General features: G+C 38.7%; 1 protein-coding gene across 12 annotated transcripts; it reads left to right on the forward strand.

Annotated features, from left to right (window-relative positions):
- The first annotated feature begins 903 nt into the window (after positions 1 to 903).
- On the forward strand, positions 904 to 10,014 carry LOC113685297 (uncharacterized). Of its 12 annotated transcripts, none has more exons than XM_089207545.1 (8): positions 904 to 1,127; positions 1,335 to 1,387; positions 2,887 to 3,028; positions 3,520 to 3,645; positions 4,547 to 4,920; positions 5,652 to 5,852; positions 6,470 to 6,538; positions 9,336 to 10,014. In XM_089207545.1, the coding sequence occupies exons 1-8, from the start codon at positions 1,022 to 1,024 to the stop codon at positions 9,672 to 9,674; spliced, it is 1,410 nt and encodes a 469-aa protein (XP_089063671.1). In that variant the 5' UTR covers positions 904 to 1,021; the 3' UTR covers positions 9,675 to 10,014. The 12 variants fall into 12 exon arrangements, with proteins under 12 accessions (XP_089063671.1, XP_089063673.1, XP_089063676.1 ...); XM_089207547.1 differs by having other exon boundaries at positions 9,339 to 10,014; XM_089207552.1 differs by having other exon boundaries at positions 1,033 to 1,127; positions 1,293 to 1,387.
- The last annotated feature ends 2,698 nt before the right edge of the window (positions 10,015 to 12,712 follow it).

Here is a 12,712-nt window from a genome sequence, read left to right on the forward strand (position 1 = left end):
TTGTAAAAGCTACGAATGAATAAACCCGGATCCTGATATATATACAAACAGACATAGAATCTCCTCAACTGAGGCCACAACGCGGTAATTACAACTGAATCGTTTCAAGTCTTTTCAAAAGTTTGAAGGCTCAAAACTGCTCCTTGGAAACATGAATTGACACTTGAGAACTCCTGTATTTCTATTCTAATCCCCACAGCGCTGAGAATGCATTTGAAATTAATATGAAACAAAAGCAAAGAATCGTCATGGTTATGTCTTCATACCTTGTAAAATGTCCCTACCTAATGAATTTTATATCGCCACTTGTTTACTCCAGGGTACGTAACAACGAACAGATGCTTTTGGCATTAACAATATGTCCGATCCGATCTAAATAGAAAATGGCCGTAATTACAAAGCAAAATAATTATAAAAACGAACTAAGCTTAGTACTAGTTTAAGCATCGACGCCATTACGATTTTAAAAATGTTCCATAAAACGTTAATTATCACTTTTTTTTACATTTTTTGTTGATATTTTATTTGCAGCTTTGTAGTTATGATACATCAGTGGAAAAAAAAAGGGATTACATATACATTATAATTAATATGACATAGCTGAAAATTTAGCATGGGGCGAAAAAACCCGTAGGGAAACCAAGAGGCTTATGCGAGCTACAGGCTCCTCATATTTTACCAAAATGAGGTATCAGTTTTATGGCGTGATTTAAGTACAAAATATTTTAGGTTACACGCAACATGAAACTAATAGAATCTCAAGTTTATTCCATTTTCAAAATATTCGTTCGTCAAACATTAAAACTTCACACCAGGAGTAGAGAATCAAGGTCTACCTGTTACTTATAACTTTCAGAGTTTCATTTCACTCCTACATCAACTCGGATGATATATAAGGCCCCCTGAAGTCATATCAAGACTACTTTAAACGTTTTTCACGTGACTTTCTAAAAAAACTTCACGCTTAAGAGTAACAAACAAAGAAACTGAATAAATTACCACAGGCGATAAACCAAGAGAGATGGAGATGTGTTTTCAATTGCCTCTCAACAATAAGTATAATACCACGGTGTCATTTAAGACCACATTAATTTGCTTGCTGAAGGCTACACTCAAAATTAATCAAGGTATGTTCATAACTTCTCGTCCAGAATTTGTGTCTGACGTAAGATTCACCTCTACTCAAACTTGCGGCAAACAAATTGAAAAGGCCAGTTTAACTAAAACATAAATAAACATTAAGCAGTTCCCTTAGCAATATGTCTTTCACCACATGAACGCTCAACAATTAGCTGATTTCAACGAAAAAATTGACGCTAGTGAATAATTTCAAGATACAAGAAGGACCAGTACGTCGGATGCCGGAGGCAAAACCAGCGTAGAAAAGGTAATTATCTCTATAGATTTTTATTTACACTCACCCTTCTTTTCCCAAACCACAATTGAGCTTGCGAGTCTATCGAAACAGGTTGCTCAGAGTCCGAGATATAACCTGATTTTTCTCACTTACCCTCAAAAAAGAAACCTTAGATACGTTAAAAAGAGAAAAATGGCTTGAATCTTCCCACATAAATACTATAGTCAGTTTTAACGGATGACATTTGAAGTAATACATCTTGTTTATTTCGGTAAGTGATCTGAAATGTCTCGTTTGAAGACATTTCTTGTAGAGATCTCAGCTCCTGATTCTGGCTAAATTTCTCATATGAAATTAGGGACCAATTCATATAGCTCACCGGATCCATTGATTATTGCTTATGTTGATGTTCTCGTGATAAGAAAATCAACATAAGCAATAATGAAAGCGCAATAAAGTCTTAGTGACCTCGTGACCATTGCTCAATTTCATGTACAGAAGTCAGTGCTTTATTGTTAATTTTATTTTGTACGTTATCTTTTATTGTAAATTTTCTAACTTCTCGGGTTGTATGGGTTTAACCGTAAAGATCATTTTATCTCTCAAAAAGGAAAGTTTGAATTAAGGTAACAGCTTGAAAATTATTAAAAGGAAACTCAATTCAATTGCAAAATACACATAAAATCATTTCGATTGCGTGCGCGCGAGGAATTATGCGCCGATCAATAGGCCATTTTCGAGTTACCGTTGACCTCATTTTCAAAGCGAGTCCTAGTGCTGATCTTTTCATATGATTATAAGTTTTCATCCACATGTAAATTAAACTCATTTTCATAACAATGGCTGAGCACCAGGCCTCGTTTTGAAAAAGAGGCTAAAGGTAATTCGGAAATGGCCTTTTCGAAGCTTCAACATACCCCCTGGAAATTCCCCCACGGGCATTTCACCGTCGTCTGTGCCCGGGGGGGAAGGTGAACCTTGCCTAGGTGGGGTGGGGCGTTTGAACTGGATGTGTCAAGTCTTTCCGGCGTAATACACGTGTTTTCATGGAGGAGTTTAAAGTTGAAGAGTCTGCCTTTGTGAGCGAATAGCTTAGCAGGACAATTTTCGCATACGTGACCATAACATTCGCTGTTGATCACAGAAAGAATCGTTCAATAATGGGTGAAGCATCTGAACGCAATTTTGGCCTGGGGGGGTGGAGGGGGAATTTAAACGAGCCAATCTTTGAAAGTAATACCCGGGGAATTGGCTGCCGGGGGGGGGGGGGGGGGAATGCTGAAGCTTCGAATTAATCGACGCACCACTTGTTTACTTTTAAGCTGTTTTTCCGCAATGATTGGTCAGTTTCTCAATGATATCAAAGTATTTTTTAATCAAAGAGCAACTTATAGGCATCAATTTCGAGTGACAGAGAGTGAAAAATCTTCATCTCACTGAGATACATGGTGGCAAACAGAACTTTTTAAGGGTTTTTATGAGTAAATCAGTAAACTGGTTCTCATCAAAATCATTATTGTGAGAAACAGGTAGTGAAGATGCCCAGTTCCAGGGCCACACACGGAGTTCTTTTGGGTACAGTTATTGGCTTGGCATTGGCAGGACTTTTTGTTGTGTGGAGCGACAAATACACTCACATAAAGTATCAGTCAGGACCCTTGGCGAGCTCTGGTATGGAAGATAGAATCACTGTTCCAATGATTATCGCCTGAAATTTTATCTGCCTTCTGTGCTAAAAAGTTCTTTAGTTAGCCATTCATTGCATGAAAATCGTCTCTATCGTCTAAAACAATAGAGGTATAGCCTGAACAAAAGTTGACTAATTTTGCCAGTCACCTTTAGAATAGCGTACTTTTGTTTGTGGAAAGTTGTTAGTACATCAACTTGACATATTCATTCAAATATCTGTCACATGTCAGAAATGTACCACATTCAGTCATTGTATAGAATGTCTGTCTGTCTCAGTCTCTGTACATTGCTCTTGATAAGAAACGCCGTCGTGTTAACTGCAATGCTGTTAATATATTGTCTTGTTAACAGCTAACTTGAGAGCTTACTTTTTCTGTGATAAACACTTACTGTCGCTAAGACTATCGCCATAGTTCACCTTCGATTTTGTTTTCTTTACCCGCTGATCACCCTGTCATCATATTCATTCAAAGGACAGTTATTATGGTATGGAGATCGTGATATCACGTCACTAAAACCGTCAACGGAAAATGAAAAGGATGAATTCGGAAGGGAGAAATTGGAAACACAGCAAACTACGGGAGAAACAAGAATAGACGGTAAGGAGTTGTTCAGGCATTTTCCTTTGTCAAATTTGTCTTTGTTCCTGTCTTCCTGGCCGAAAATTGAGTATATTTTAGCTGATGTGGTTAGAGCAACTACGACATTCATGCTTTTTAATTTATTTGTGAGCATAATTCGTGGATGTTACTCAGTAGATTTGTGTGAAATGAAATCCACGTACTCGGGAATTAGTGAATTTTAAAAAACAGAGAGCCCTCGGCCGCGTAGCAGGCCAAATTTTGCGCTCAAAAATTTCGATTATTTTCTATCGTTTTTGTTGTGTTGAACGCTAACGCATCGAAGAATAGCTATTGAACTGCCCAGAAAGACGAAGTAGGCTACCATAAAACGATCTAAAACGTGAGTGGCGAAATGGAGAAAACATTTTACTGAGCGAGTCAGGAAGTAAGAGGAGGCTGGAATACCAATTGCGATGTCTATCACTGCAAACTTTCCGGCTAAGTAGCTGGTATCGCAGTCTGCAGTCAACTGGTCGTTGAGAGTGAAATAACTACAGTTTAGTCATTCATACCACCGTTAAAGCGGTTCCATGTCTCTTGGTACTTTGCGTACGAAACGAGTTTTTTACTTTCTTTGGTTGGGTCTTCGCTCATTTTCAGGACGCGTAAAAAAAGAAAGATTATATCGTGTGTTCAGCGAGACGATGTCTAGATTCAAGAAGGACTTAAAAATACTGTTATCGTAGTGTCAGGGGAAGAAAACATTGGCAAATGACATAATATGACATGAATAATGTCGCAAGTATTTCCATTAGTCAGGAAAGCTTTTGAATTGGAAATTGCAGCTGGCTCATAAAATTTTACACAACTTTTCAAGTCTGTGATCGCAAGAAGTTGCTTACTTTTTACTGATATAAGTTACCAATTTATATTAAAGATCCAGGTCACAATGCAGATCATCCAGTTTCAAGAAATGACTTGTATAAAGCTTATGGTCACGTGCACACCATCGTGTTTTTCATTGGTTATCCACGTAGTCGTCACAGTCTTCTAGGCTCGCTAATGGATGCCCATCCGCGCATGGTTGTATCTGACGAAAGAATGGCTTTCAACGCATGGAGAAGAAGTTCTGGCTCATTCATCGACAGCTCAATATACAAATTTTATGATATTATGTTCCACGCTTCAGAGAAATCAGTTTTCTCGGGAAGGCGGTCAAGAACCTTCGAAGGAAATGTCACGAACAAGGCTTCAAGATATGGATATATGGTACCAAACCAGTGGCAAGGAAGATTTGATCAATACATTGAGGTAAGCCACGGAACCTAAAATCTACCTGATGTAACTCAAATTCTGTCTTAATCCCTATCTTAGACGCCATAATTAATATCATTGACAACTAGGCCTAGTTCAAACGTCGAACTTCGCTTGGCTAAACTGAGAGAAGTAAGTACATCTTAAGTTTCGACGTTAGAATCAGTTTAATTCTTCCAACTGAACTTTGGATTGACCAACACTTTTCGCTTAGGATGGATAAAACGTGTGAATATCGACTGTGGGACAAACCTCGATCTTTTTCATGAAACAAACTTAATTCAAAACCTTATTTGAAATCCTGCTGATCGAGATATTCGTTTTTGCGGCTCTAAATTGGGTTCAAAGAATTGTGTTCGATGGTCGAACTTAACCCGGCAGTTAGGGTTTGACCAAAATTGCCATAGAGTTCGTCTCAAGAGGAGTTCGACGTCTGTACTGGGCCTCAGAGATGATTAAACTGGTTCCTTAGTAGACTAGCTCTGATGCTTTTCGAAGCGGGGTTGAGCAACTTGTTTATCTCTCTGCCTATATGCGCAATTTTTTCCTCATCGCGCAGAATGCTGCGACACATCCGGGTACTTTTTTAGTCTACCGGCGGTAACTTTGAACGGTCTTCCGAGAAAAGAGAGCGTAACAATGCCTATAAAATGACTATAAATGCCTACTTGCGCCTAGTGATATGCATTTCATCCAGAACTCAATCAATTTTCCTTTTCCGTACTAAGGTGATTGGAGACAAAGCAGGTGCATTTACGGCCTCCGCAATGCTTAACGACGATGCTATTGACGCTGTACGCCTGTTAGAGAAAACTGCCGCTGCTAAGGTGAAGTTCATTCATGTCGTAAGAAATCCATTTGACAATATTGCGACCATGGTTCTACAGCATAGAAAAATCAAACAGCGTGAAGGGAGCCACGAAGTCAAGGTGTGATAACATTTCAATTATTTTAATTCAACTTCCTTTGATGTACTGTGTTTGAAAATGATTATGACAGTCGTTTAAAGGTGGGTTCAGCAATCCGCGTTAAGATAAGAAACAAATTCACCAGTGAGCGATCACAACGACACTCCCTTAACGCAAGCTTCAGTTCTAACCTTAATAATATACATGAAGAAATTACGCGCTTCTGATTTGCTGAAAACGAGTGCATTCTCATATAACACGAGTGCAGTTTTAACGCGAGTGCAAATACAAATAGCGCACGCGCTTTAAATTTCGTCTGTCTTGACGTTCTGCGACGGTTTTTATGCACATTTTTTCGTGTCCATTTCATGAACAAGTAACAACATGATTTCTCCTATTTTTTCATATCAAAAATTCTTCGAAGGAAAAAAAAGATAAAACTAAAAGTGTGCACAAAGCCCGTTACTAAAGGATGCAAATTATGACCTTGAAGGGAACGACTTGAGGAATGTTTTGCGTCGATGTCGTTTAAATTTGTGTAATTTTCACAAAAATTATATATCAAATTGTTTCATATGCTCGAGACGTTCTACCTATAAAGACTGTTTCAAGTGTTACTTTGAAACCTTTGCTTCCAGCTGCAGCAAAATTTACCGAGAACAGATGAAATGAAGCGCGTGATTAGAGCCAGTACAGGCATAAATGGGGTAAGTTTGGCCCATTATATCTCCTAAACGAGCACGGTGACCTATGTTTTTTAATTGTATTTTTGGAAACAAACATTGGTAAGGAACATTTAGGGAAATTTTTAAAAACATTTTTTCATTCAATCACCTTAGCTGTCTCTTTAAATGCCCTTTTACACTGTCCAATTACAAGCATGACGCGTATACTGTCCTATTAGTACAGGTAATCACATGATTTCGAGTGCAATTTGGAATAAATAAGCACAAATAAATTTTTTTAAAGACTAACAAAATTGAACGAGCCCGTAGGGCGAGTGCAATTTGTGGTCTTTGAAAAAATTAACAAGTGCTTGTTTATTCCAAATTGCACGAGAAAAATCATGTGATTACGTGTTAATAATATACATGGAAAAATACGAGATGGCTAATCATAATTAAACATAAGCAAAGCGTGCGCATCAAGAGCAAAAATAATTTATTCAAACCGTGCGTTCGGTCAAAACAACAGCATACGATCAAAACAATAATATGCAATGATACCTTCACATCTTTAAGGCGCAAAAAAGTTCAAAGTCCGCCCAAACAGTTTAAGGAATTGTCCAGTCTGTGTCCGAATCACTTTCGATGAAATGGAATCGTCGTTTCCGAGGTTTAACCATGTTTGTTCGGCTTTGGATCGCTCGAGCAAAGTGGTATGCTGGGTCGGCTCGTAATTTTCGATTTCCTTGGCAATTCCCTTCTCTAAACACCACTTTTTCCGAACCGACAACCAAAAAGCAGTGCTTTTTACAGTGTTTTCGTTGTTTGAACTATTTTTCAGCTGCGGTGGCGAAAGAAAACCTACTTAAAACGCCGGCCATTGTTTCGCTCGCAAACGTTCAAATTTCCAAATTTTGTTGCGACATCCAAGGCTTGCATTTGATTGGCTATCCGTGAGTTTCTTTAATTATTTACCAATCAGAATGTCTGATTTGTTACTTTCTTTGCGCTGAATTAACTCTCTTCTGCACTGAATTACCTGAAAACTGCATTTATCTTAACCAATCGGAACTGAGTAATTTTTCCATGTATATTATTAGTTGTCAAATTGGGCTGGTGATAATCAATCACAATCAAGAATTTTGTTATAGTTTTGATTGCTCGAGCAATTTGGTGTAAATAAGCACTTGCACATATTTCTAAGACTCCAAATTGCACTCGAAATCATGTTGTTACCTTACAAAGTTGTTTCCGATGTGATCGTGAGAGTTTGTAATAATTTTCAGTCATAGCCCTGTCGATCACAAACATGTTTTTGTTTCAATCCTAATTTTCTTAACGCGAAATCTTTTTTGCGATAACTTTTCGTGTTCATGTGTTATAACTGGAGCTTTGCTTATTGGCAAGGAAGATATGATAAACACTAATAAGGTGTGCCAAATGGAAAAAGCTTGAGGAGGATCCACTAACTTCATGTGAGATTTGGCCTTGTTCTTTCAAAGCTGATTGAAGTCTTTGCAGATGGCGTTTTGTGTGTCTTCTTTTTATCCCTCTATTCACAACAGCCCAGCAATACGACGGTTTTACAACACCTTCTCTGAAGGGTATTTTTAAAAAGGCATGTTATTAATGGCCGTATTCATATGTCGACACAAGGCCAAACTGGAGAGACAATCTCCGCTCAAAAATAAACAAAAGGATACTGAGAACAAGAACTGAATTCAGTTTAATGAGGTATTGCCCACAAATTTTCCCATACTCCTTACGGAGCAAAATGGGCAATCTATTGTTTGTGTGAAAAGAGGGAGACAGCGTATGCTGCAAGTTTGCCGGGAATCCAGGTTGAAAATTCTTCCACAAGCTTTTATAATCAATATCCACACTTTTTTTTGCTGAAACATTCGATTAGAAAAACTTGCCAAATTTTTGTAAGTCGCCAAATTTTCGCCAAACAAACATTTTGGCTAAACAAGTATTCATGTTAAAGTTCGGTTAGACTGGCGGCAATTTGGAAAAATATGTCTTCAACGAGAAATTCTTCTTCCGTAGCATGTATTGAAGCCAGCACAAGTAACGCAAGTGTCAACCAAAACGCAAAAGATCAGTAGGAAAAAAGGATCCGTTCCTCTGTTACAATTCGTGCGAGGTTTTTTTCTACTTTGCTTTAGAACGAGCTGGGTTTGTGATTGACGTATGATTCAATCAGTGAAGCTCTGGTCTAAGAATATTAGTTTGATACGACCCCGCCAATTTTTGGTTTGCGAAAAAGTGGAAATTATGTGAATTTACTTCAGTGCGACGCGGCCCAAATAGAGGTTTTCTTGATCTGACACAAACCACTTGCCCCACTTTGTTGCTGGCGACTGCAGCGAAACTGAGAAATCATATCTAAGAATAATCTCACGACCTTAAGACGAGCTGATAACTAATTTAAAAGGTTGCAAGTGGTAATTTGCATAAATACTGATAGTGTGTGATGCATCAGGCTCCTGAACTTACTCGCTAAGGTTAAGATAGTGGCCTCCCCATTCTCACTTTTACTAACGTCTCTAAATAACCTAGGAAATTGATTTTCGGGTTATTTATTTCAAGTTGAAACTACTTTTCCACTTGCCGCTTACAGAATGGAACATTTAGTGTAACTAAGCACACTAAAACTTCGTTTTGTTTTCCAAATTAGTGGTCTTATGGCGATGCGTCTCAAATGAGATTACAACGGCTGAAAAATGAGAAATTGGCACGGGAGTAGTCTACTCCGTGGGTGTTTTTTTCTGTTGATCAGCACAACGAATAACTCTGAAAATTCTTACAATGCAGAACTGTCTAAAATTACTTTCAGCAGATTGAAGCTCCTGAAATACTTGATGACAAAATAGACGCTTACTTCAAGTGGGCCAAGGGAAGTAACAAAGCAAGAGAGGCTCTTCCTGGAAGCGTTCTTGATATTCCAAGCATAGAAATTGTTCTTCATCCCGCAGAGGTTCTGAGAAAGATCTGCAAGTTCCTAGGGATCATATGCACTGAGAAATATCTACAAGACTGTGCAGACACTGTGGACCCAACTCCTTCAATAACACGTGACTATGTAAAGTGGACTACCAAACAGAAGGAGAGAGTGAACACGGAAATGAAAAGATTCACGTTTCTACAGGGTTTTTCTTTCGATAAGACGGTTTAGTAGAGGAGAAAATGAGAGGAAAAACCCTGCAGAAGAATGTTTATTAATTAAATTTACATCTCATTAATTCAGGAATTAAAGAAAAGAGAAGGAGAGGATTTTAAAAATCTCGTCACCTCTACGAAGAGGAGAGTAGTCATCAATCATCCTCGTTTCCAGTTTCTCTCTTCAATTTTTTAAAATGAGAGACCCTGGGAATGACGCGCTCACTTTTATTCAACCTAATGAAGTCGGCTTTTCTGATTGGTTGAATTTCTTCCAATAGCTAAAAAATTAAATTGTATTCGCAAGATCCTAAAAGAGTGTTATCCACAAGATAAGCGTAAAGTAGTCTGTTATCATTTTCTGCATCGTTCCTGTTCTCACTTATAACCACCTTGAAATAGACTAAATCATAATAGGTACCATAGCAACCGTTAAATGTCTATGTCATAAGGACCTGTTCTTCTGGGGTGGCAGCCGTATCCATATCCGGGCCCTTGGTTCTTTCCTGAAGGAGAATGTTACTTCGAAAATTGAACTTATACGCAAACGTTCTCTTGGGATTGAATTACACATTTCATTTTTCTTGGTTAGGTGAACAGTATTTGATCTTTTAGGCGAGAATGAAAAAACAATCAGGACACTAACAAGTGCTAAGTCCTGGGCCTAGAAATTTATATCCTCAAAATTTAATATCAATGCTTGTTCTTAGACCAAAATGGCTCAAAGTAACACTCTTTATGTGCAGCACATACCTAGTTAGCTTATGCTGCGCAGTGTCTCTTTCTGAAACAAAAAGAATAGTAATAGTGTTTGTAGGGGACGCTAGAATCACCTGCTGCTGCTGTTGTTAGAGTCGTTAGAAAAATTGCCCAAGACTTGCATCGGACGTGTAAATGCCTCTCTTAGAAGATTTAGCAAACCATTCAGGGGTAGGGTTCAACATCCGTTCATGTTGACCGAAGAAGGTAAATCTCCTAGTAGGTGAACTACATCGGAAGGTATCGTCTTTTTCTGTCCATCTTTGAAAGATTTCTTTCCAACGCATTTGGTTTACAACGACGGTGTACTCTCCCCTTTTTTGCTCTCAGCTGGAGTACTTTCATTGTCAGAGTCAACTTCCAAAAATTTGCTCTTTGAGTATAGTTATTTCAATGTGGCCAGTGCTCCTCCTCTCGGAGTAAAGCATCCTATCTTTTTGTTATTCTGATCTCTTCTTCAATTGTTGTAACCCGCGTAACACGGCCATCGGCCTTTCGACTTTATGTCCCTTTGTTTTCACGCTTAAGTAGGAAGTCGAAAGTGGACTGTTATTCGTAGCCGAGGTACCGTGATGACTTATAAAATCTCTTGCACGAATGTTGTCTTCCAATGAGAGTACTAGCATACAAAGGCTGGGCTGGGTGATAGTCATCCATTCGTCGACAGTTTAATTAGATTGACAATTTTCAGTAGGGCAACTTTGAAATTTCCATGTTGCCTTCTGAATCTGATTGATATTATCGAGGCTCTCTCTATAAGGGGCGCGTGTTCGTTCATAACTCATTTTCGTTCGTTCATAAAGAGTTCCACATTCTGTTTGTTCAGCAGCAAAACTTCGGTTTGTCTGTACAGCTTTGTTAGAAACCCGGAGGTAATGCCCAGCGCAAAATCACCGTAAATTGCCAAAAACCTTCGATGCTAAAGCACTATCATTGCAACGGCCAGAGCCGGGAGTTGCTGCATCGATGCCTTCTCGTTCAACGCCAATATCAATAATTATATCCGTGAAGCAATAGTTGGCCTCTGACATACTCAATCCATACAGTGAACCGACAGATTTTGAGTGAATACAAGGAAGGCCACAATATCAAATGCACAGATTTAATCAAATGCACAGATTTAAACAAGGCGAGTGTGTGCGCGTGTGTGTCGGATGGGAGAATATCGCCCGCTCCTAAAACCAATCAGATCACAAAATTGTAAAACACCGCCCGTTCATGCACTGAGAAAAAAGAGAGAGTAATGATAAGCTATTAACTGGCTAAGGGAGAATCCGTATGGTTAAAAACTCCGACCTTAGACTTGAGGTACAAGTTTCTTGAACTTTGTTCACAAAAACATGGAATATCCCACAAGTCGGGTAGTCTCTCATATAACGGGTTCTGAAATAGCTAATAATTGAAATATAGATGTAGCAGAAGGGTAAGGAGAGTTGGTACTGAGGACTAATGGAATAATCATTTGCTACCACAAATTCATTTTGAAAACAATTTTCTGCTGGCAGCCAAAGTGATTTGAGAGTAAGAAAAGAGACGATTAATAAGTTATCAATCTACTTGATTTGCTTAAAAATACTTTGCTTGAAAATGATGCCTAGCTGGAAAAATAAAATTTAATTATGAATGGCAACGAAGCTACGGATGTTCGCGGTGACTCACGAAAGCGTTACCGTGGCTGTGGGCAGCGATAAGAAAATGCAGACTGCGCTAAGAACCAATCGGATTGCCAGATTCGTTACCGTATCCTCTGAGAAAAAATAAATATTTAGATCAACCACTCTTTCGAAGTTTCTTCAGAAAGACAGGGGATGTGTCCAACGTTTTTCAATCGACGCCGATGTTAGTCATTTTACTTCACCGTTGTTTTGTAGAGGAAGTCAAGAAAATCTACCGACTCACGTGCACATAAATTGTTTCTGCTTGTTAAACCCTTTGGCTCACGACTTTAGGGCTTTGTATCCATTGAAACGATACAATTCTTGAATTTCCCTATTACAAGTCGTCGGTTTCCTGCTTAAAACCTGTTGAACCTATCTTTTCGCGTGTGCGTCCCTTAAGGCGTCTATTGTAATTTTTTATCGGTCTTTCGTCTTTGGTTCTTTGCAGATACAACAAATGCAGTCAACCTAACTGTGTTTCTTCACCGCAATCGTTTTTGCAAGCGATGGAGCGCAAAGTGCGCACGGAAGAGCGAACGCACAGAGAGAGGGAAAAAGTTAAATCTTCTGAGGCTCTCATTTCACTCGCGTTATGGAAGGTGACTTTACAGAAAACTGAAAAAGACTGCAAACAAAC

Source organism: Pocillopora damicornis, chromosome 5 (assembly GCF_964200805.1).
Source record: "Pocillopora damicornis chromosome 5, jaPocDami1.2, whole genome shotgun sequence".
Classification (NCBI taxonomy): Eukaryota; Metazoa; Cnidaria; class Anthozoa; order Scleractinia; family Pocilloporidae; genus Pocillopora; species Pocillopora damicornis.